This window comes from Capra hircus, chromosome 5 (assembly GCF_001704415.2).
Source record: "Capra hircus breed San Clemente chromosome 5, ASM170441v1, whole genome shotgun sequence".
NCBI lineage: Eukaryota > Metazoa > Chordata > Mammalia > Artiodactyla > Bovidae > Capra > Capra hircus.
In genome coordinates, this window is record NC_030812.1 from 67,358,719 (window position 1) to 67,381,907 (window position 23,189).

The window sequence follows — 23,189 nt, forward strand, 5'->3', positions numbered from 1 at the left end:
GCCTGGTTGATTTAGCAGGACTCCCTCCTCTCCTTGATGGGCCATGAGCTCCTGTTTTTATCCTCAGGGATCCTGAAAGATATGTCTGGCTTCCGTCTTTGTTATCCTCTTTTGGAATGGACAGATGCCTCTATGGGAAAGCAGCCTCAAATGCCGAGCTCATGTCTCTGGGTTTCTGTCTTCTCGCTATCATGGCCTTGTGGTTTCTTATTTTCTTGATAGCTCTTTGATACCTTCCAACAGTTAAAGAAAATGTTTTGTCCAGATTTTCTGGTTGTTTTATACAGGAACGTTGGTCCAACTTATCTATTCTGCCTTTTACAGAAACAGACCCCAGACCTTCCCCCATCCCATTTAGGTGTTTAAAAGTCATCCTTCATGTATATCCTTCACAAATTAATGGCCATGAATTAATTTGGGAATGAGGTAATAGTAGCTTGTGACCTCTCTGCCTCCTCCCACTTCTCCCCCCAAAAAACCCTCTTTTTCTGCCTGCCTTAGAGCTACACTTGCCCTGTTCCTTGTCTCTGCTTTTTCACTGTGCCCAGTGCTGCAGTAGGTTCAGGGTCTGGTGTAATAGCCCTGTAGCTGGCAAGGTAAGACTTGCGACTGCTGCATGTATCCCCCAAGCTCTGATCTTACTGCCACCTCTTAGGAAGCTACCTCCTCTCTCATTTCTTAATTGTGTTGCGTCTCTTCACCATTATTATTGGTTCACAGAAAATTCTCCCTCCCTGCATTGTGTCATTCCTTTAGTCAGCCACTGTTACTCATGGTGGAGCTGGAGAAAAAGGTTGAGAATCACTGGCATATAGCTGCTGCCCTGGCTCCTTGGATATATTCACAATAATATAGTTTAGGTTCATCTCTAAACTGTACATGTATCTCTTTTTGGTTCTTCTCTATAAACCCAAAGAATCTGCATTATTCTGTTTCTGTGTGTCCTTTTTGGATCTAAATGAAAATATGTTTGAGAAGTAATACCCTTTTTCTTATTTTGTATTCTATACTGTTTCCTTGGGTTTATTAGCACTAAATTTTTTTTAATCCTCAGAGGACTTCTGGCTTCCTTTATAAGTAGAAGGGTAAGAGAGACCCTGTTCTTGGAGCTGGAGGGAGAGAAAGTCGATTAGCAGCAATAAGCAGGGGACATAGTAGCAGATGGATGGTAGGGGTTGGTTCTGGATGAGAAAGAAAGGGGAGATTGGTTTGGAACTGAGGAATGGTGTGGAACGTCTGTACTGGCCAGAGAACAGCTCTCTTTTTCCTCATTTTTCAGTTCCTACTTCCTTAGAGCCCTTAGCTCTTGTCTTAAGCTGCAGCAAATAGGTTGCATAACTTTGAAACTTCACCACCATGTATAATACTGCATGTAAAGAGTATTTCAAAATCTTAAATGCACTCTAGAAGCACTAGATATTGGCGAGTTGAAGAATTATTATCACACAGAGAATGAAATCTTGAAGAAATGAAACCTTTTATTGTGATTTTAATAGATGTTTTATGTTCATTTTTTATAGGGCTTTTTATATGCTTATAGTATTAGTACCATTATTAAAACCACAATGAATCTCTACATGTCCATGCAAAAGCCAATGACCAAAACATCAGTGAAGGCGTTGTGCAGGCTTGTTGAACTTCTCAAGGTAAGTTTTGGATTATTTTACCTTGCCATTATCACTGAGAAGTGATCCAAGCATAAAGTAGGATTTTTAGGGGTAAGATTTGACTTCTTGATTATGAGTATAAAAAATTATGGGAATGTATATTTGTCTCTTAGTTAGATAAAGGAACTAGCCAGTGACAGAAATTTCTTGAATAATTTTCTGTGAATGGCCAATATACTTAAACTTTATTAAAAGTTAACGTAGTCAAAGAGAAAAGGAAAAGGAAAAGATTAGTCAAAATATCAGTTTTACTCATGGAAGTTCTAAATGTGTTGCATGAGTTTTAAAAACTACGCATAAAACGTTATAGTATTAAAATGCATATGAGGCTAGTCAGCATGAGGCTGTTTATTTTGTAATTTAGAGGAAGTGTTGTAATCTTGGGATTTGAAAGGTTTTGAAAATGTGGTAAAACGTTTCTTAGCATACTCATAAGTGAAAAAATAAAACTATAGGCGGGAGAGCGTACATGTAGCTTTTTGTAAAACCTGAGCTAAAGATTTGCTAGTGAATTTCTGTTAATAGTGGCTTTAGGGCTTCCCTGGTGGCTCAGAGGTTAAAGCGTCTGCCTCCAATGTGGGAGACCCGGGTTCAATCCCTGGGTTGGGAAGATCCCTTGGAGAAGGAAATGGCAACCCACTCCAGTGTTCTTGCCTGGAGAATCCCATGGGCGGAGGAGCCTGGTAGGCTACAATCCGCAGGGTCGCAAAGAGTCGGACACGACTGAGTGACTTCACCTTCACTTTCTTTAGATTTGCTTGGGAAATAAATATAGTTTGGAGATCTTGTCTTTAGATTTTTAGCCATTTTTTCCTTTAAGGTATTATCAGTTATATTTATTTTTAATGAAATGCAAATACAGAAGTATATATATGTACACATAAATGCATGTATATCTCATATTTAATATGTAAGCATAATTTAAAAATACTAAACACTTAAAAACCTATCATCCCATTTAGGAAAGCGAATGTTACCAGTATTTTCAAAGCCCCCTGTCTTGTCCTTCCCAGACTGCATCCTAATCTACCCACTTGGAGGACCTGCTGTCCTGAACTTTATCATTCCCTTGTTTCTTTTTAGTTTGTGGCATATGACTGAACTTATCAACCACTCATTGTTTAGTTAGAAGTGTTTTTGAAGTTTTTATTAATGGAGTGATGTCTCATGTATTCTTTGGCTTGGTTTCTTTTTACTCAAGGGTGTTACCATGTTGGAATGAGTAGCTGTAGTTCATTAATTTTCATTACTGTGTAGTCTTCCTGGGCTTGGACTTTTGGGTTGTTTCCAGTTTTCGCTATTTTAAATCATGTTGCCATTCTTGTATTAATTTAGGTTTCTTGGTGTAATTGTGCAAAAGTTTTTATGGGGTGTTACGAACCTATGAGTGGATTGCTGGGTTTTATGCTGTGTATATAATCAGCTTTTAAGATGATGCTAGATTATTTTTCCAGGTAGTTAACATCAGTTTACATACCTCTGTCAATATATTAGATTTCTGTAGTTCCCTACTTGGCCAGCATTGGTATTATCAACTTTTTGTGTGTGTGCACGTAAACTTATGAATTAGTGTTTATAGATGACTTTATGCTTAACATTTCCCTGATGATTAATGATAATATCTTTTCAAATATTATTAACTGCTTCTTTTGGAGAAATATTTTCATTTCTTTTGTTCAGGTATTTGTTGAATTGTTTGCCTTTTAAAAAAAGTGTTTGATTCATTTGGTGTCCACATATTCTGAGTACTAATCTCTTGTGTGTGGCAGGTATTTTCTCATACATTGGTTTATCTTTCAATTTTATTTATAGTGGCTTTTGATAAACAGAAATTTATAATTTTAATACAATTGGATTGACCAGTCTTACCCTTTATAGTAGTGCCTTTTTCATCTCATTTATAAATTTCTTACCAGGCCCAAAGTCATGAAGACATTCTAGAATTGTGCCTAAATATTTTAAGTTTTAAGTTGATTCTCACAGAATCACTTCTGATTCTTTCTAGGCGATAGAGCATATGTTCTACAGGAGAAGCATGGTTGTGGCTGACTCAGTCTCGCATATAACGCAGCACCTTCAGCATCAGGCGCTTAATTCTATTTCTGTGGCCAAGGTATAAAAGCATAATTATATTGTCTTTCTACTTTGCCCTTCTGTTGTTTTGTGTTTTCTAGTTAAGCATGTTTATCCACAGTATTCTTGGTTATAATCTCCAGGGTATTCCATGATTTTACCGAGAGTGATCAGGATTATCTTTAGCCTGAATTTCCAGCATTAACACAGTTCTACTAAAAAAGGACATACTGTGCATTATTAAAATAACATTGTGTCTTTCTTAAATTATTTCCTTGTTAAATTGATACGGTAATTTTGAGGTACGCCTAGTAATTTGCTGTTCCTGACGGTGCTCAGCAAGAATGTATGGAAATAAAGCGTCTGACATCATAAGAAGTGAACAGGGAAAGTATTTGTCTTAAGTGCTGTTAAGTTGAATCATGGAAAAGATAACTGGAAAATTTTTCCTCATGAGTCTTTTGTTACTGCCTCAAATTTAAAGCTGGTATGTCCTGTTTCCTTTTATCTTTAAGAAAAGAGTAATTTCTGACAAAAAATATAGTGAACAGCGTCTTGATGTGCTCTCTGCTCTAGTTTTGGCTGAAAACACTCTAAATGGACCAAGCACAAAGCAGCGACGACTAATTGTTTCTTTGGCATTGAGTGTGGGCACACAAATGGTAAGTGTATTGCTGTTACTTACAGAGTAAAAATGAGACCTGAGATTTCACGCTTCCCTTTTTACTGGCTTAAGAAACCTGTCCTTCAAGTGCGACTTCTCTGTGCTTTTTCCCTCCCCAATAGAAAACATTTAAAGATGAAGAACTCTTTCCCCTTCAAGTAGTCATGAAGAAGCTGGATCTTATCAGTGAACTTCGAGAAAGGTAAGTAGGGATAGCTAATGGTAACAAAAGATACGGGTGATGGAAACATCAGGGCTTTTTTTTCTTTTTTTTTAATAGTCTAGCAGTAGAAGGAATATAATCTAGGTAGACCTTTGGTTCCTCCTCATAATTTCTGTGGCATGACTAGAATGAGACTCTGACAAGGGTTTGTATTTCTTTTACTTGTCTCCTGTAGTAAGGATGTAGCTTTTGGAAGAACTCACTTGAAAAATGTGATATAGCCCTTAGAGCATCTGGCAGACTCTGGAACTATTGTGCTTATTGTGATGCATATCTCTAATGCACTCAGAATTGCTGCTTTGTAACAAAGCTTCATCTACTTGTGAGAGACTTAGAGCCATCTCACATAGTCTTCCATAATTATTTGGGACAGAATTTGAGTTACATCATTGGTTAGACAGTCACTAAGATGGATTCATTTTTGGTTATTTGTATAACTCCTGTGGCTTTATTGTTTTCTTTTTATCAAGTAAGCATTGAGTTTCTTAGAGGGAAATTTTGATTTCCAGTCGAACTAAGATTACAGCACAATTTTTATTTAATGCTCATATTTATAGCATAATGTTTTTGTTATTCTGAGAAGCTCAGGTTTTTGTAGTTTGTGGCATTTCACTTTCTATCCATGGAAGAAATACTGAACTTTTCTTCACTATAAGATATTTATGATCAAGTTGTTGCCCTATAAAGTGTGAAATAGTCACTTGGCAGAGATGATAAATAGGTTGAGTGCCACTGGTTTTTGTTGTTGCTGTTTTGGTCACAGTTTTTTGAAAGGTCTCCTTTGAGACAGGTAAAATGGTACGTGTGGTGCAGGTCTTGTGAGTCTGGTCATATCAAATAATACAATTTAAACTGTGGTAAAGTTACATTTTTTTAAGTATGCTTTAAAAATAAAATGCATTTATAAGATTCCAACAGTGTCAGATACTGGACTGTTTTGTTACCATTTGAAAAATACTTATTTTATGACTTTTCTATGCTAATTTTGGGTTAAGTGATATAGGGAATATAGATATGAATAGACAGCTCTTACCTTTACAGTAAATAATGCCATTCTTTTCATTATTTTGGGGGTTTACTTCACTTTTGGTAGCATTAATTACTACTTTACATTGTAGAGTCCAGACACAGTGTGACTGCTGTTTTCTGTACTGGCATCGAGCTGTCTTCCCGATTTATTTAGATGACGTATATGAAAATGCTGTTGATGCAGCCAGACTACATGTAAGTAAAAGAATAGTGTAAAGAGCATTATTTCTTCATTTTTGTTATTCACTGTGCAAACCATTTTAATTAATTTTAAAATAGATCATTTAATAAACCATTTAAAAACTGGTGCTGTTTTTTAACAGTGCTATGCATATAAATTTTATATTAATACAAATGAATTAATTGGGTTTTAGTTTGTGTCAAAATAATTGACTTATTTGTCAGCAAGGTATTCAGATCTTTCCATTTCCTTGTGGAAATGAACGTATTTGAATGCTTAAGATAAAAAGGATTAGTTAATGTGATTGTTTTTTTTTGGTATTGGCATATGCTTTGGAGAGTAAAATTCAGCTCTTACTTAGAAAAGTAAGGTAGTCATAGGTAGAAAAACAGCCATCAGATTGAGGCTTTGTCTTTTAAGATAGGTAACTTCTGTAATGTAATTCAAAGACGTAGTTTCTCTAAATGCATGTACATTCTCCTCCTCCTCGTCAGTACATGTTCAGCGCTTTACGTGACTGTGTGCCCGCCATGATGCATGCAAGGCATTTGGAGTCCTGTGAGATGCTTCTCGATTGCTATGACAAGGAAATTACGGAAATTTTAAATGAGGTAACATTTGAGATTGAAAAGCATAAGATGTGTTTAGAATGCCGTGTTTGGAAAAACTTTTTGGGTTGAAGCAGACTTTCACAAATTTATGATTCTTACTTGCAAATCACTGTCTAGAACAAAGGAACTGTAATCGGTCTTTAGTTCCTAATTTTTTGTATAGAAATCCAGATTAGGAATTTGGAATTATTTTTTTCTTTTTCTTTAGTAAGTAGTATATTTGAATTTAAAGTCCTATTCATTAGAAGACTGCAAATACAAAATTGGTTTGAATATTGTCTGCTGCTCATGGTAATACAGTTAAGACAACTATCAGTGTTGAATTTCATTTTGAGAGCTAATGACTGAAATCTTTTATATTTAAAAGTAAATCCTGTTTCTTGTGTAACAATTTAAATGAATCTCTCATTGTTCTAAAGAAGTGTGTGTTAAAAACACTGCCATCTTTAAAACTGTATTTTCAGCCAGCAGTATTTTTATATGGAGGGAGGAATTAAAAATGAGTCAATTTTACAATATAAACCTTACTCAGGTTTGATAAAAATGTGAGAGTTTTAATATACTTTCTCGTGCTGAATGTTCATATTTAGAAAATAAGGTACATGTCTTGGTCAGTGTTTAGAACCCCATGGTACACCAGAAAACATGATTAATTTCATTGCTGTTAACTACGTGAGTTTTGTGGTTTTTTAATAATTTTACATGGAAGCATTCAAAAATTTTCCTCTTGCATGTTCTCAGGATCTTTCTTCCTATGTTCTGGTTTATATAAATTTTATGCTTCATGTTGTATATTCATGTTTCTTTTGGTGAAACTACCAGAGATTAGCTTTTGATTTTCTTTGCAAGGGTATTATACTTAAAATACTAATGAACTCATTAGAACTCGTCTGACTGCTTCCTGGTTAAAAAGAGTCATTGATTTAAAATGGATAGCAAAATAATTTGACTTTCCCAGCGAAAGAGTATTTTACCAGGGAGTATTTAGTTTGACAAATTTTTTCATCATTGTACTGAGTATAAAGCTCTTCACATTGAGAACATGGACATCTAGAAGAATCATACAATTGGAATATCATTTTGAAATTTTAAGATATCAATTCTTTTCTGAATAGCATTTGCTGGACAAGTTGTGCAAAGAAATAGAGAAGGACCTGCGACTTTCTGTGCATACTCATTTAAAGCTGGATGACAGAAACCCTTTCAAAGTTGGCATGAAAGACCTGGCCCTTTTTTTCTCTCTGAATCCAATTCGATTTTTCAATCGTTTCATTGACATTCGAGGTGAGTGTTCTGGTTTTCTTCTTAGGGTCGTATTCTATATGTGTTTGCTCTGTTAAAGAACAAATAACAAAAACAAAACCTTGAGAAAAATCTTTCTTTGTATTAGTCCATTTATTCTTGAATTCCTTTTTGTTTCTTCATTTTTGTTTTCCTGGCAGCTTATTTTATTATTTAAAGAACACTTTTTAGCTCTCAGTCTTTTCTTTTTAATTAATTCATTTTTTATTATTATTTTTGGTTGGACTGTGTCTTTGTTGCTGTGTGTGGGCTTTGTCTAATTGCAGCAGGTAGGGACTTCTCATTGTAGTGTGTGGGCTGCTCGTGGTGGTGGCTTCCCTTGTGAAGCACAGGCTTCAGTAGTTGTAGCACATGGCTCAGTAGTTGCAGCCTGTGGACTCTAGAGCATAGCCTCAGTAGTTGTGGTGCTTGGGCTTAGTTGTTCCATGGCTTGTGAAATCTTCCGACCAGGAATTGAACTCGTGTCCTCTGTGTTGGCAGGCAAATTCTTATCCATTGCATCACCAGGGAAGTCCCATTCCTAGCACCTTATTTTAAAGGAAGAAATTTAATGTTCAAAGACAAGGTGTTTGCTTTTTAGTGTCATTTTTCTTCCTTTCCTATTGTTACCACGAATCAAAAAAAGTTTTGATTTTTTTGTTTGTTTCTTTTGAAGCTTATGTAACTCACTACCTAGACAAGACTTTCTACAATCTAACGACAGTAGCTCTTCATGACTGGGCTACTTACAGTGAAATGAGAAATTTAGCTACTCAGCGTTATGGATTGGTTATGACAGAGGCCCATCTTCCTAGTCAGACTTTGGAACAGGTATAGTATAAAGTGTTCTTAGTATAGTCTAATGGTAACTTAATAGTATTTCTCTAAGACAATTAAAAAATTATTTAGTACCGTGTTTATATTTCAAAGTTGAAAGTGAAAAGAAAATATTTGCTATATATAAAAAGCTCACAGTTGAGAAGAATAAAAAATTAGTGCTGATTTCCTTTATAAAAGAATTTATCACATGCTTCCAAATGTTTGTACTTCACCTTTTGTTGAAATTTTGGTACATACATTTTTACATACAGCTTTTCAGAAACAAATCAGGATAGTGAGGTGACGTCTGCTGAACTTTTACAAGTTTAGTCAAGGTCACAGTTAAGAATTTTAAACTAGATATAATATATGTGCTTTAATATCCTAGAAAAATGTAACTTGAGTGCAAAATATTTAGCTTTGTAAATTCAGTAAACTAATTTACAATATGGTTGTATCTCAGGAGTACAAAGATTTGTTTTCAGTTAATTTGCATGTAATTATTTCTAAGATAATCCAGATATAATATTTACTAAAATCCATTAATTCAGTTCCAAAATTTGAAGATCATAATTTTTTGTTCATCTTACTGCATATATAGGGGCCAGTTCTAGGATCAGTTTGTATATCCTTTCATTCACTTATTTATAAAATTAATATTTATCAAAAACTTGCTAGACACTGCACTGTGTTACTGGAGAGGGTTGCCATTTCATTCTCCAAGGGTCTTCCTGACCCAGGGATTGAACCCATTGACTGCTTTGCAGTTAGACTCTTTACCGCTGGGTCTCCTGTGAAGCCCTCAGTATGTTTAGGGATACAGAAATAAATAGAAACAGTCTTAGCTCATGTACCTGTAGCCTAGTGGAAGAAAAATAATGAGTAAATAAATTTTTAGATTAAAATGTAAGAAAATCTATAATAAAAACTTAATCAAAGGGGTGTTTTGATATTACTTTGAGCCCCAGTTAGAAAAGCTATGGAATAGTTTACATGATACCATTCATTAGATATTAGAGTAATCACTAAAGAATGAAGGATTCTTATTAGGTAACTTGTATATTAAATGTACATATGGGTGAGCTCAGTCGCTCAGTCGTGTCCTATTCTTTATGAACCCGTGGGCTATAGCCCACCAGGCTCCTCTGTCCATGGAAGTTTCCAGGCAAGAATACTGGAGTGGGTTGCAGTTTCATTCTCCAGGGGATCTTCCTGACCCTGGAATCAAACCTGCATCTCCTGTGTGGACTGGAGGATTCTTTACCACTGAGTCATTTGAGAAGTCCTTATATTCAGGATGGTCTAGTTTAATTAAACAGAGAAGGCGATGGCACCCCACTCCAGTACTCTTGCCTGGAAAATCCCATGGATGGAGGAGCCTGGTGGGCTGCAGTCCATGGGATCGCGAAGAGTCGGACACGACTGAACGACTTCACTTTGACTTTTCACTTTCATGCATTGGAGAAGGAAATGGCAACCCACTCCAGTGTTCTTGCCTGGAGAATCCCAGGGACAAGGGAGGCTGGTGGGCTGCCGTCCATGGAGTCACACAGAGTCGGACATGGCTAAAGCGACTTAGCAGCAGCAGTATAATTAAAAGAAGCATAAAGATTTGGAATTAGACTTTCTAAAATCCCTGGGTTCTGCCTCTTCCTACCTCTTTGACTTTGCAGAACTCTTAGTTTCATTTTCTTCACCTGTGGAATTTATTTTTGTCCTTTTTTATTTTTTAAATTATGAAAGTATAGTAACACATTTATAGGAGACTTAGAAAATACAGAACGAAGTTACATATAGTCCACTATACATTACAATAATTTTTTAAGATAAATTAAGATTTTTAGTTGGAGTTTCCTTATCAGACTCTCAAAAATTAATAAAATGAATAGAAAAGTAGAAGGATATAGTAGACCTGAAAAACACTATGAATCAATTCAACATAATTAAGATTTATACAATTTTCACACAGCAGCAGCATAGAAATTCTATTTAAGTTCCCTTAGACTGTAAACCAGGAGACACTGGAACATATCCAGGGACATGAAACAAAGTGTAAAAATTTCATGGTCTAAAGGTAACTGAAGTCATACAATGTCTGTTCTCTTATCACTGTGGAATTACATTAGAAATCAATATCAAAAGGTACTTGAAAATAGTCCACACATTTTCAAGTGCCATGTGTCATTTACCAAGAGAGATCTTTAACTTAGCCATTGAAAGCCTCAGTAAAGATAAAAGACTGAAAAAACAGAGGGTGATCAGCTGTGGAATTTAGAAGAATAATATCTTTTTGAGAATTCCATGTAAAGAACCTTGCACAGTGCTTGAAAAATAGTGTATTCTTTAGAGATCACCACATATTCTGGCTGCCTTTTAGAATCTGGCTGTTAATTTACTTTCTAAAAAATATAGAAAAAAATCCTTGAGAAGACATATTCTCAGAAGTCGTCGGGAAATGATGTGAGTCATGGATCTTTGAAGTTTTAACTTTTCCTCTCTACACAAAAGATAAAAACAGTCAGATTTCCCCAAGCAGTTAGTCCTGATTGTGTGTGTCAGAAGCCTATTCTAACCTTTGGCTGTATGTTTTCTGTAGTTCTTTAAAATAATTTTAAAATATTGGGTGACTTAATGTAAGCAGTAAGTTACTATATTGATAAGTTTGATTATTTTAAACTAATAATAGAACTTATGTGGATTGTTTTGTAGGGCCTGGATGTCTTGGAAATTATGAGAAACATTCATATATTTGTATCTCGATATCTCTATAATCTCAATAATCAAGTGAGTAAATTAAAAACAATTTTTAACGTGGGTGGGTGTATAGTAGGAAAGGCTGAGGGGCAAAGAATTGATTCTTAGCAGTGAAAGTTAGCAAAATAAAGGAAACAATGATTGTTTAGAGATATTATTTATTTCTTTGATTTGACTGTATTATCTTCTTGAATGACTTTCCTATTATCTCTAATAAAATAGAGTTCTAAAATTCTTAGATTAACTGACCAGTGTTTGCTATGGATTGTGTGTGTTCTATTACAGATTTTTATTGAACGAACAAGTAATAACAAACATTTGAACACTATTAATATTCGGCATATTGCTAATTCAATTCGAACACATGGCACAGGAATCATGAATACAACAGTAAGAACCTTCTGGGAGGGGGTGGTTGTACAGATGTTTGATGCTGTTTAATTTGGAAGTTTAAAAACAGTTTTCATTGAAAAAACTGTTCATATTATACCTGAATTTCCATTTTTCTGTTTGCTGTAATTGAAGTATCTGGCACTGAAGTTGTGTAAGGTGGAAATGGAAGCTTTGTGATTCAAAGGTCACTTTAGAATGTCTTACCATCCCAAGATCATTATAAATAACACTGCAAATTTGAAGACATCAGCATAAATATATATCTATGTGGATTGTCTGATAGTCTCTGAAACGTTGCTTTTGAAAGCAAATCATTGATAGTTTATTTAACATCAGTCCCTGGTGGCTTTGCCACCAGGCAAAGAATCTGCCTGTAATGCAGAAAACCCAGGTTTGATTCCCCCCTGGAGAAGGGAATGGTAACCCACTCCAGTATTCTTACCTGGAGAATTCCATGGACAGAGAAGCCTGGAGGGCTACAGTCTATAGGGTCGCAACGAATCAGACACGACTGAGCGACGAACACTTAACACTTGCGTGCTCTTTTTCGGGGGAGGGTACTTACTAGTTATTTGATACCCTTAAAAATAGCAATTTGCTAAAAATATCTCAAATCTTCCTAAAAATGGGCAGTCATGTGAGAGAATGAATCATTTGAGCTTATATGCTGTTTTTCCTCTGTTGGAAAAAGAGAAATCTTAAAATTTACTCTGCTTTTCAGGTTACAGTTTCTCCTTGAGGAAGGAATAATGAGAATGTTTAAATAGTACAGTATTATTAAGCATATTTGGGGGTAAGGGAATAAGGAAAAGTTACATGACTGGAAGGTTGCAAAGGACCATTTTTAGTGTAGTGGAGAAGCTGTGTTTGAGCTGATAAGTAACATGGTTGGAACTCTTTGTTAGTGGTTACCAGTAGAAAAATGAGACATGGATGGAATTTCAGATTTCAAGTCAGGAGTCATCTGCATAGAGATTTCTGAACCTTTCAGGATCAAACTCTTCTTTGACCTCATCTATCAACCATTCATGTAACGTGTAATTATGCTTGTATTTTATGTGTCTCAGGCACTGTGCTGGGTGCTGAGATGAGAAAAACAGACATTTCTTGGTCTTAGTAATTGTACTCTGGCGGGAGAAACAGCTGTTAATTAGTTAACCACAGTAATAAATGTAAATTCCTGATGTCTGGTGATCATGAGCTGAGCACAGAAAAAATAAGATCAGAGACTGGCAGATTTACTCACTATTAAGATGGGTAATAATCTTCTAAGAGCTACTACAACTGAGGAGATCAAGAAAAAGCAATGTTTCAAGCTGCAAGAAAAGTTCTGAGAAAGCACCCATTTCTATAACTGGGTGATGAAGACTGTTAGTTAACATGGGCGTACATATGCCAAAATAATTGGTAATATTTGAAGGTGGTGGGGATGGAAATTAATGCAAGACTGATTCCCTGGTGGCTCAGATGGTAAAACGTCTGCCTGCAATGTGGGAGACCCAGGTTCGATCCTCGAGTCGGGAAGATCCCCTGGAGAAGGAAATGGCAACCCACTCCAGTACTCTTGCCTAAAAAATTCCATGAATGGAGGAATCTGGTGGGCTACAGTCCATGGGGTCGCAAAGAGTCAGACATGACTGAGAGGCTTCATTTCTTTTCATCTGTGGATCAGAATTAATCTTGTTTTGACTTTAATCGCAACTTAAACCCTACTTTTTCAATGTTTTCTAAGGCTAGATCAGGGCCTTTTAATCCATTCTCAAAACATCTAAACTTATCATTTTACAGGTTATTGCAGTTGCGATTTCCTAGTTTATTTAACATGTATTATACTTGTCTTAAAATGCCTGTCCCTCCGACTAGAATTCACTTGGTGATGACAAGGGCAGTGTCTAGCATGAGAGCAGGTACATTGTCTTGCACGTAAGAGGTGCTCAAAATATTTATGGGTAAATAATTGAATGTTTACTGTCTTCCTTTAAGAAAGGTCAAAGAGCACCATGTTTTTTACTTTAGTATCAGTTCATTCATGCAGATTGGTAATAATCTCCTAAATGTGGTTTATGACATAAAACCTAGCGTGTTGGCAAATCTGGTTTATGATTCTCACTATAGCTCTTAGTCATATTATTATGTGAATATTTTTTAATTTCTTTTTTTGTGTCATAAAAATATTTAAGAGCTTTTAGAAGGTTCTATAAACTGTGGCAATAAAAACCTCATTTATTTAAGTATTTCAGGTCCAAAATGAATTAGACTTTATAAATGGATTACTTTATTTAGTAGTACTGATTTGAAATTAATTTTTATATTTAATTTATCCAATTTTAATTTTATAGGTCAATTTCACCTACCAGTTTTTGAAAAAGAAGTTCTATATATTTAGCCAATTTATGTATGATGAACATATCAAATCCAGATTGATTAAAGATATTCGGTTTTTCAGGGAAATCAAGGACCAAAATGATCATAAGGTATTTTACATATTCTTTTGAAAAGGTGGTTTGATTCAACTACTGAATATATTGACATACCTTACATTGCTGTGCTTTACTTCTTTGTGCTTTGCAGGTGCTATATTTTTTAACAAATTGAAGGTTTGTGGCAATCCTGCATTTTCAGATGATGGTTACCTTTTTTAGCAGCAAAGTTTTTTTAAATTAAGGCATGTATGTTATTTTTTTATATGTAATGCTATTGAATACTTAATAGACTACAGTACAGTGAAAACGTAACTGTTGTATTACACTGGGAAACCAAAAATTTAACATGACTCACTTTATTGCTGTATTTGCCTTGTTGCAGGGTCTTGAACCAAACCTTCAGTATCTTCAGCAGTTGCCTATATAGCAAATGTTTATGCTGAAATTCATTATGAGTTACTCTATTAGGGATTTTGTTTTCTTTTTTATTTTTCACATAACTCCCTGGTTTGACTTCCAGTTTTCTGTATTTTCCCTTGTAATTTCTTACCCTTTGCATTCTTTGTAAGTGAAAGTGTAAGGAAAAAGGAAATGATGAATGTAACCAGGTATCACTTTTGTTCATTTTAAAATAATGCAAAAGCAGAACATGCTCATTTTGAAACATTTAAACAATGTATTGTTTAACATTTAAACTAAATGTTCTCCTTCATTTCTGTTTTCTCCCAATTCCATTTCTGGGAGCAGTTGCTATTAAGTGTCATGTGACGTCTTCCAGATGTCTGTGTGATAAACATGTATTTGTGCATTACAAATACTGCTTTTTTCCTTAACAAAAATGGACTGATACTAAACACTGTTTTGCAGTGAGCTTATCACATGTCAGTACCTATAGATCTACCTCAGTCTTTTGCACAGTTGATAGTAAAGATGCATACTGTAACTCCTTTAACTTCCTACTGAGAAATACTTATTCAGTAGCTTCTGATTTCTCTGTGCTGCCAACAGTGCTATAGATAACATCCTTGCATATATATCTCTGTGTGTTAGGGACTGTTTCTGAAAGACAGATTCCTTGAAGCGGAAAAGGGCAAAGAATATGATTATTTAAATTTTTAACACATGTTGCCGAGTACTCTAAAATATTGCACCAGTTGACAATCCCACCAATAATTTATAAGAATGCTATTTTACTTTCACCCTCTGGACTGAATTTTCCTGTAGTGAAGCGAATTGTAAGTGTTAACAGTACAGAGGCCACCTATAGCCGTGTGGATAGAGAAACCAGCAGGCTTGGATGGATTTCATGTTTGATTTGCCACATCCAGACCTATTTTTATTACTTTTCTTAAGTGTCACCTGGTTCTAGCCCTCTTATATATTAGCTGTGCATTCTTCTCATTGTCAGGGCAGCAAAATAATTAATAAAATTATAGGTTAGTTAGCACGAAATTATATTAACTCATTTTTATTGAATCAGAAATTAATGTTCAGAGAAATAAATGGTGCTGTTGTTATATAAGAATTGTTTCCATTTGTTACTTTTATAAAATGAATAATTAAAAAAAATTGACTAAGACTTGAAAAACCTTTTTTTATCGGTGAAAAAGTTGGCTTAAAGCTCAACATTCAGAAAACGAAGATCATGGCATCTGGTCCCATCACTTCATGGGAAATAGATGGGGAAACAGTGGAAACAATGTCACACTTTATTTTTGTGGGCTCCAAAATTGCTGCAGATGGTGATTGCAGCCATGAAATTAAAAGACACTGACTCCTTGGAAGAAAAGTTATGACCAACCTAGATAGCATGTTCAAAAGCAGAGACATTACTTTGCCAACAAAGGTCCATCTAGTCAAGGCTATGGTTTTTCCAGTAGTCATGTATGGATGTGAGAGTTGGACTGCGAAGAAGGCTGAGTGCCAAAGAATTGATGCTTTTGAATTGTGGTGTTGGAGAAGACTCTTGAGAGTCCCTTGGACTGCAAGGAGATCCAACCAATCCATTCTAAAGGAGATCAGTCCTGGGTGTTCTTTGGAAGGAATGATGCTAAAGCTGAAACTCCAGTACTTTGGCCACCTCATGCGAAGAGTTGACTCATTGGAAAAGACCCTGATGCTGGGAGGGATTGGGGGCAGGAGGAGAAGGGGACGACAGAGGATGAGATGGCTGGATGGCACACCAACTCGATGGACGTGAGTTTGAGTGAACTCCAGGAGTTGGTGATGGACAGGGAGGCCTGGTGTGCTACGATTCATGGGGTCGCAAAAAGTCGGACACAACTGAGTAACTGAACTGAACTGAATACTTTTCAGCCCATGGAAACTTACTACAAATCTCTGAACAGATGTTTCTAGGAAGCATTGATTTCTTTTATCTATCTGATAGAGCAGTTGGAAGACTAATATTGGTAATGGGAAATCTAAGTTTGGTGGCATTCATAATTATTCCCTTTTAAAATATTTATATTGACCTTGAATATTGGTAGTTTTTGTGCTATATCTAATTTTTTGTCATTAAATTTAGTAATTGTTTTTTTTTTTTAACACAATGGAAATGCAAAATTAGAACAGTGATATTGGTATGATTGAGTTAGTAGGTATTTTATGTTTTAGGAGTCTTTATTAATAATGGCAGTCTTCAAATTTTCTCTCCAGTATCCTTTTGAAAGAGCAGAAAAATTCAATCGAGGCATCCGAAAACTTGGAATAACCCCAGAGGGACAAAGCTACCTTGATCAGTTCAGGCAGCTCATCAGCCAAATTGGTAAGTTATTGTAAACATGTTGGAAAGTAAAGTACAAATGCCTAGAATCTGTCTGATATATTATAAATATCTCATAGGAATAAACTTTAATATGTGTGTGCCTAAGTTTGGCTTTATTCCATTAGTAAATTCCTTTCCTTACCAAAAGTTTTTCAAGTATGATTGGATGGTTGGTGCACAAATAATTAATAGATAAATAAAATATTTATAAATAAAATAGTATAAATAAATGTTTTGTGGATAAATAAAACCTCTTCAGTTAAATTAAAAACATAACTCATCTCAAAGGCCATACTCATAGTAAATAGTCAACTGGTAATTATTTATTGGGTGCCTGTTCTTTTCAAGGTCCTATTTCAGACTTTTAAAAGAGATTCCCTTAGGTTAAGCCTAAATGCAAAGATATGCAGTGTTTATGTGAAAAGTTATTGAATAATTTTCCTATGATCCATCATTTTATATTTATATATAATTTCTTGAGTTGTCTGTCTGGCTTACAAGTAGAACTTGTTTTCTGAAATGTGTAACACTATTTAAAAGGAAGAACTTCACTTAAAAATAATCCAAGATTAAAAAAACTGTATACTTATTTGAGCTTTTCATATGCATTACCTCTATTAATGTCCTCACAGTAACGCTTGAGATAGGCATGTAATCATCTTTTTAAAGATGAAAAAAAAGAGAAACTCAGAAATAAGTGGTGTTGCTGGCATTTTAACCAGGGTTTTTCGGCTCCATGTCCGAAGATGCTTTGTATTCTTCCCAGTTGCAGACCGCAAGCAGTTCAGTAAATTCTTATTGACTCTGAAACTGTTCAGTCATGTCTGACTCTCTGTGACCCCATGGATGGTAGCCCACCAGTATCCTGTGTCCCTGGGATTCTCCAGACAAGAATACTGGAGTAGGTTGCCATTTTCTTCTCCAGGGGCTCTTCCCGATTCAAACCTGGGTCTTACGCATTACAGGCAGTTTCTTTACCGCCTGACCCATTGGAGAAGCCCCTTATTGACTCTAATTTGGCAAAATTTGGCCTCCTGAGATTCATTGATTCATTTATCAAACATTTATAAAGCCTTTGTTATACCAGATATTTTTCTTGATGCTGAAAATACAATTAGCCTTTGTTCTCAAGAGGCTTTAAGTTTACTAGTGGGAAAGGTATGATAAACATTTGGTTAGGGAATAAAGTCAGTGAGCACTAGCTAAAGTTGTATAAATTAATTGGTTTACACATTAAAACTTTCTGTTTTGTATTAGTACAAGAACTTAGAGACTTTTACCTTTGTAAATTTTTAATTTTAAACAATTTAATAGTGAGATACTGTCTAGTATTGTTTTATTCATAGTGATATTTAATGTCATATTAGATTGTGAATTTATGGAGCAATAGTTTTTAACTCTTTTTGAGAATTTGATGAAAATACTGAATTGATTTTCCTCAGAATAATGCCCCTATGCATGTTCACATACAGTTTTGCATATAACATACCAGAGGTCAGATGCCCAAAGCTAGAGTCCATGGTACTCAAATTAAGAGCTGTTTCTTCAGAGCAGTGTTGCTTAAAACTTTAAAATTCACACACCAATAAGTGTTCTCCCCTTGTGACTACTGCTTGTGGTAGTACTTATTTCATGTTTTTACATTTTCTAAAAGTAGTTTTGTACTATGAAATAATCATTAATTCATGAGCTTAGGACACTAGTCATTCCCCCCCCTCCCCAATATACATCAAAATACACATTTTTCCCCAGTACCCAAAAATCATGTCACTTCTGTCCCTGGCATGTATTGCACAGTTGGTGAATATTATCCTTTTCACTTCGTTCCAGTATTTTATTCTTTATTCTTTTCTTAAGTGAAAGCGAAATCGCTCAGTCATGTCTGACCCTCAGCGATCCCATGGACTGCAGCCTTCCAGGCTCTTCCGTCCATGAGATTTTCCAGGCAAGAGTACCGGAATGGGGTGCCATTGCCTTCTCCGTTAGGCTTGCAGTGTTTTTCCTAAAAAGTTCTTTACCTCTGCCCATAAAAATTGTAATGTGCTTTTGAGTCTGTTAACTCTGTTGAGAAAAGGAGTAAGGAATCTAGAGCTGGGAGCAAAATGAGAAGTCTTTTTGTCTTATAACCTGCCTGCTGAATGAATAACCACCACCATTAACATTTATTGAGCATTCATTATGTGCCAAAGTTATTCTGAGTGCTTCATATGTTCTAACACGTGTAAAACTCAATGCTATGAAGTATTCATTCATTCCACATATTTATTGAGGACAGTACAGTATTTCTAGGTGCTGGTAATATCTTTGACAGTAAACCCAGTATTTAACCCATTATAGCTTAATTTAACAACTGAAGAGACTAAGGTACAAAGTTTATAACTTGACCTAGGTTTTGTAGCTAAAAAGCACAGAGTTCAGATTTGAACCCAGTAGTCTAGCTCACAGATTTACTCTTTACTGCTGCTCCCTATTTGCTTCTCACGGAGCCTGATGGGCTACAGTCCACGGGGTCGCTAAGAGTCGGACATGACTGAGCAACTTCACTTTCACTCATTGGAGAAGGAAATGGCAACCCACTCCAGTGTTCTTGCCTGGAGAATCCCAGGGACGGAGGAGCCTGGTGGGCTGCCGTCTATGGGGTCGCACAGAGTTGGACACGACTGAAGCGACTTAGCAGCAGCAGCAGCAGCAGCATATTTTAATCAGCTGATTTGGAGGAAAACAATTTGACGGAAAACAATCAAACTAGATACTTCATTGTTCTAAGATGCATAGTAAAAAAGCATTTTAACATCATTTCTTATGTTGGGATAAGCCTTGGATTCAGTGATACCTAATTGAAGGTTTTTAACAATATCAGATGATGTCTGCTAAGTGCATAATTATATTATTGTAATATATGAAGTATTGACTACTTGTTATCTTTTTGTCTGTTCTTACAAGTATTTTCATTTCATTTGAGTAGGAAATGTTGGCTTTAGGGGTGGAGCAGTTTAAGAACACAAAAGCTATATCATAGGTCTTGCATTCTAATGGGGGGAGATACAGACAGAAAGATACGTATCAGTAATAGGTGCTGAGCAAGGTGACACGTCATTAAACACTTAATGATTTTAAATGATTTTAATGATATTCAAGGGATGATACAGTTTAATGATATTTAGGGAAAGCTCTAAGTAGGTGACACGTGAGCGGGGACCTAAATAACACGAAGGAATAAGCCAAGTGCATGCATAGCTAAGGAAAGAGTTTACCAGGAAGAGGTGGTGGTAAATGCAAAAGTCCCGAGTCTGCTTAGCAATTCTGGAAACCAGTCAGGGGCTGGAATGGAGTTAGTGAAGACCTGGATGGTAGGGTGTGGTATCAGAACAGTTGCAAGGGGCAGAATCAAAGAACCACTAACTGCTATATAAAGGAAACACTGTCGGGGGGTGGCATACTGAAGGTGGAAATAGATCACAAAACCATTGCATAGTGTAATACTCTAGGCGAGAACCGCTGGTGGTTTGGAATAGGGTGAGAGCTGTGAAGGTTGGGAAAACTGGTTGAATTCTGGTGACATTTTGAAGGTAGAGCCAGTGTAATTTGCCATTGATTAAAGTATGAGGGAAAGGAGGGCTTCCCTGGTGGTTAGTGGTAAAGAATCCTCCTGCAAATGCAGGAGAGACAGGTTTGAACCACAGGGAGGATCCCCTGGAGAAGGAAATGGCAGCCCACTCCAGTATCCTTGCCTGGGGAATCCCATGGACAGAAGAGCCTGGCGGGCTATAGTCCATGGGGTCACAGAGAGTTGGACACTACTGACTAAACTAAACGACGACATTGAGGGTAAGGAAGGAGGCAGAGATGACTTCCCTGGGTTTGGCCTGAGCTATTGGAAGGATAGACTTGTCAGTTTCTGAGGAAGAAAATATAATTGGGGGTGTGAAGATCTTTAGTTGGAGTTAAACTTCTTAAATTAAAATTCTTCTTAGACATGGAGATGTAGGCATGGGATAAAAAAAAGCCTAGGGGAATAGTCTCGGTTGGAGATACTAATTTGGGAGGAATCAAATAAGGATTTCTTGATACCACTTGCAGCTCTGTGTGTGTGTGAGAGAGACAGACAGACATATGATAACAGTAATCTTTAAATGTTTGATTTTTTAAAATGTGCTCAATTTAATGCATTTATCAATTAAAACACTTATTTTTAAAATATTTAATATAGATGGTGTAAGTTTATGTACATTTATAGTCAAAGAGTTGGACACTAATGACTGAGCAACAAAATTTTAAGTGCACAAATACGTAAGTTATATTTTTTTGGAGCAAAACTGAAGTAAAATACAGCAAAATCTCTTTAGTTTTTATGAGTTGAAACCTTGCAATTGACTGCTATATATAACTGTATTCCTGATCATTAGAACTTAGAGTTATTTGTATTAACATCTGATTTTTTGTGTGTATGTGATTTTTAAGGTAATGCTATGGGCTATGTACGAATGATAAGATCTGGTGGCCTTCATTGTAGCAGCAATGCCATTAGGTATGGATGCACTATTTTTGCCTTATTTATGCCATTTAGAAATTTTATGTCATTTAAATCCATCTTTATTGTAAGTAATATTGTAGAAGGGGCTTTTTTCTTTTCTTGTGGATATATTTTGAGATCATATATGGAAGAAAACCATTAATCCTACTACTTAAATATTTTTCTCAAATTTTAAGACTATAGCAGACTTGAAAATCTATATTTTTTGAAGTTAATTTCTTTTATCAGTGCAGTTTGAAATGTTCTATAGACTACATAATTTTTAAAGATTATAATTTGATGATTATATGTAAATAATTAAAAATGCTAAAATTGAGTTTTGGAACTCAGTTGTTCCAAATATAAACTGGTGATATTAATAATATAACTGAAATGCAAAGTTCTTTCCAAAAATATTGTTGAAAAGTTCAGTGTTACAGTACTGCTTTTATGTCTGTCAGTTGCATATATTTAATTTGCTTTAATAAATGCCTTCTAAAATTCTTAACGTAGATTTGTACCTGATCTTGAAGATATTGTAAATTTTGAAGAACTAGTCAAAGAAGAAGGTCTTGCAGAAGAAACATTAAAAGCAGCAAGGTAATCTAATGTTTGGAAAAATAAGTTAAATTTGGAGATTTTAAAAATGTATGATCATTTAAACATTAAAGACTAGAGGATAACATATAAACTGATATGTCAGTGTTCTTATTATACAAATAATGGTCTGTTTACGGGATACAATTTTTTTAAGACTACAGTATTCTGAGATCTTTCCAGTGTCACTAAAAGGGATCTTCTAGACGGTGCCTTCAAATACATGTGACTGTTCAACACTTGACATGTAGTTAGTCCATATTGAAATGTGCTGAAGTATAAAGTTCATAACTAATTTTGAGGATTTAGTGTTTAAAAAAGAATGCCAAATATCTCATTAACAAAATTGGAACTTCCCTGGTGGTCCAGTGGCTAGGACTCCACTCCCAATGCAGAGGACCTGGCTTCTATCCCTGGTCAGGAAACTAGATCCCACAAGCCCCGCAACGAAGAGTTCTTGTGCTCCAACTTAAGGGGCCAAATAATTTTTAAAAAGAAGAAATTAAAAAAAAAAATCTCATTAACAAAATTCATTTCACCTATTTTTAAAAATAATTTTATTTTCTCACTAATTTTTGGCTGTGCTGCATCTGTGTTGTTGCGTGCGCTTTTCTCTGTTTGTGGCGCGTGAGGGCCACTCTCTGGTTGTGGTGCGTGGACTTCTCACTGCGCTGGTCTCCTTGTTGCGGCTCCCAGGCTCTGGAACACAGGCCCAGTAGTTGTAGCGCGTGGGCTTAGTTGCTCCACAGCCTGTGGGATCTTCCTGAATCAGACATCACACCCATGTCTCCTGCATTGACAGGTGAATTCTTTACCACTGAGCCACCAGAGAAGCCCCTTACCTTTCTTTTCACTCTTTTTTAATATTCCTCTTCGCCAGCATGGTTCTAATACTGCTCCGTCCTTTTATGTAATCTGGAGCAGTAGTGTCCAGTACAGTGGTCACTACCGAATGTAGCTGTTGAACACTGGAAATAGGGCTAATGGACTAGGGGATTGAAATAAAATCTTTATTTCATTTAAATTTAAATAGCTAATGACAGTCTTATTGAATAGTGCAGATGTATAGACTTATAAGTAGTGATTTTGGAACACAATTTAAAACTTGAAAAGGCATGCAGAATTGTTACGTATTTAGAAAACCGGGTTTTCTCATTAATAACTATAACAGTTACTGGGTCAGGTATGAAGGGG

At 35.7% G+C, this 23,189-nt stretch overlaps 1 protein-coding gene across 2 annotated transcripts in view; it reads left to right on the plus strand.

Annotated features, from left to right (window-relative positions):
* The window catches only part of KIAA1033 (KIAA1033 ortholog), a 59,678-nt gene that overhangs the window by 24,571 nt on the left and 11,918 nt on the right, over positions 1 to 23,189 (plus strand). For both annotated transcript variants that reach the window (XM_018048203.1, XM_018048204.1), the window contains 14 exons: positions 1,521 to 1,646; positions 3,673 to 3,780; positions 4,256 to 4,402; positions 4,527 to 4,606; positions 5,746 to 5,851; positions 6,332 to 6,448; positions 7,564 to 7,732; positions 8,406 to 8,560; positions 11,258 to 11,332; positions 11,588 to 11,692; positions 14,035 to 14,169; positions 16,777 to 16,885; positions 21,347 to 21,413; positions 21,912 to 21,998. In XM_018048203.1, coding sequence (XP_017903692.1) covers positions 1,521 to 1,646; positions 3,673 to 3,780; positions 4,256 to 4,402; positions 4,527 to 4,606; positions 5,746 to 5,851; positions 6,332 to 6,448; positions 7,564 to 7,732; positions 8,406 to 8,560; positions 11,258 to 11,332; positions 11,588 to 11,692; positions 14,035 to 14,169; positions 16,777 to 16,885; positions 21,347 to 21,413; positions 21,912 to 21,998 — 1,586 coding nt within the window. The remainder of the gene's footprint in view (positions 1 to 1,520; positions 1,647 to 3,672; positions 3,781 to 4,255; positions 4,403 to 4,526; positions 4,607 to 5,745; positions 5,852 to 6,331; positions 6,449 to 7,563; positions 7,733 to 8,405; positions 8,561 to 11,257; positions 11,333 to 11,587; positions 11,693 to 14,034; positions 14,170 to 16,776; positions 16,886 to 21,346; positions 21,414 to 21,911; positions 21,999 to 23,189) is intronic.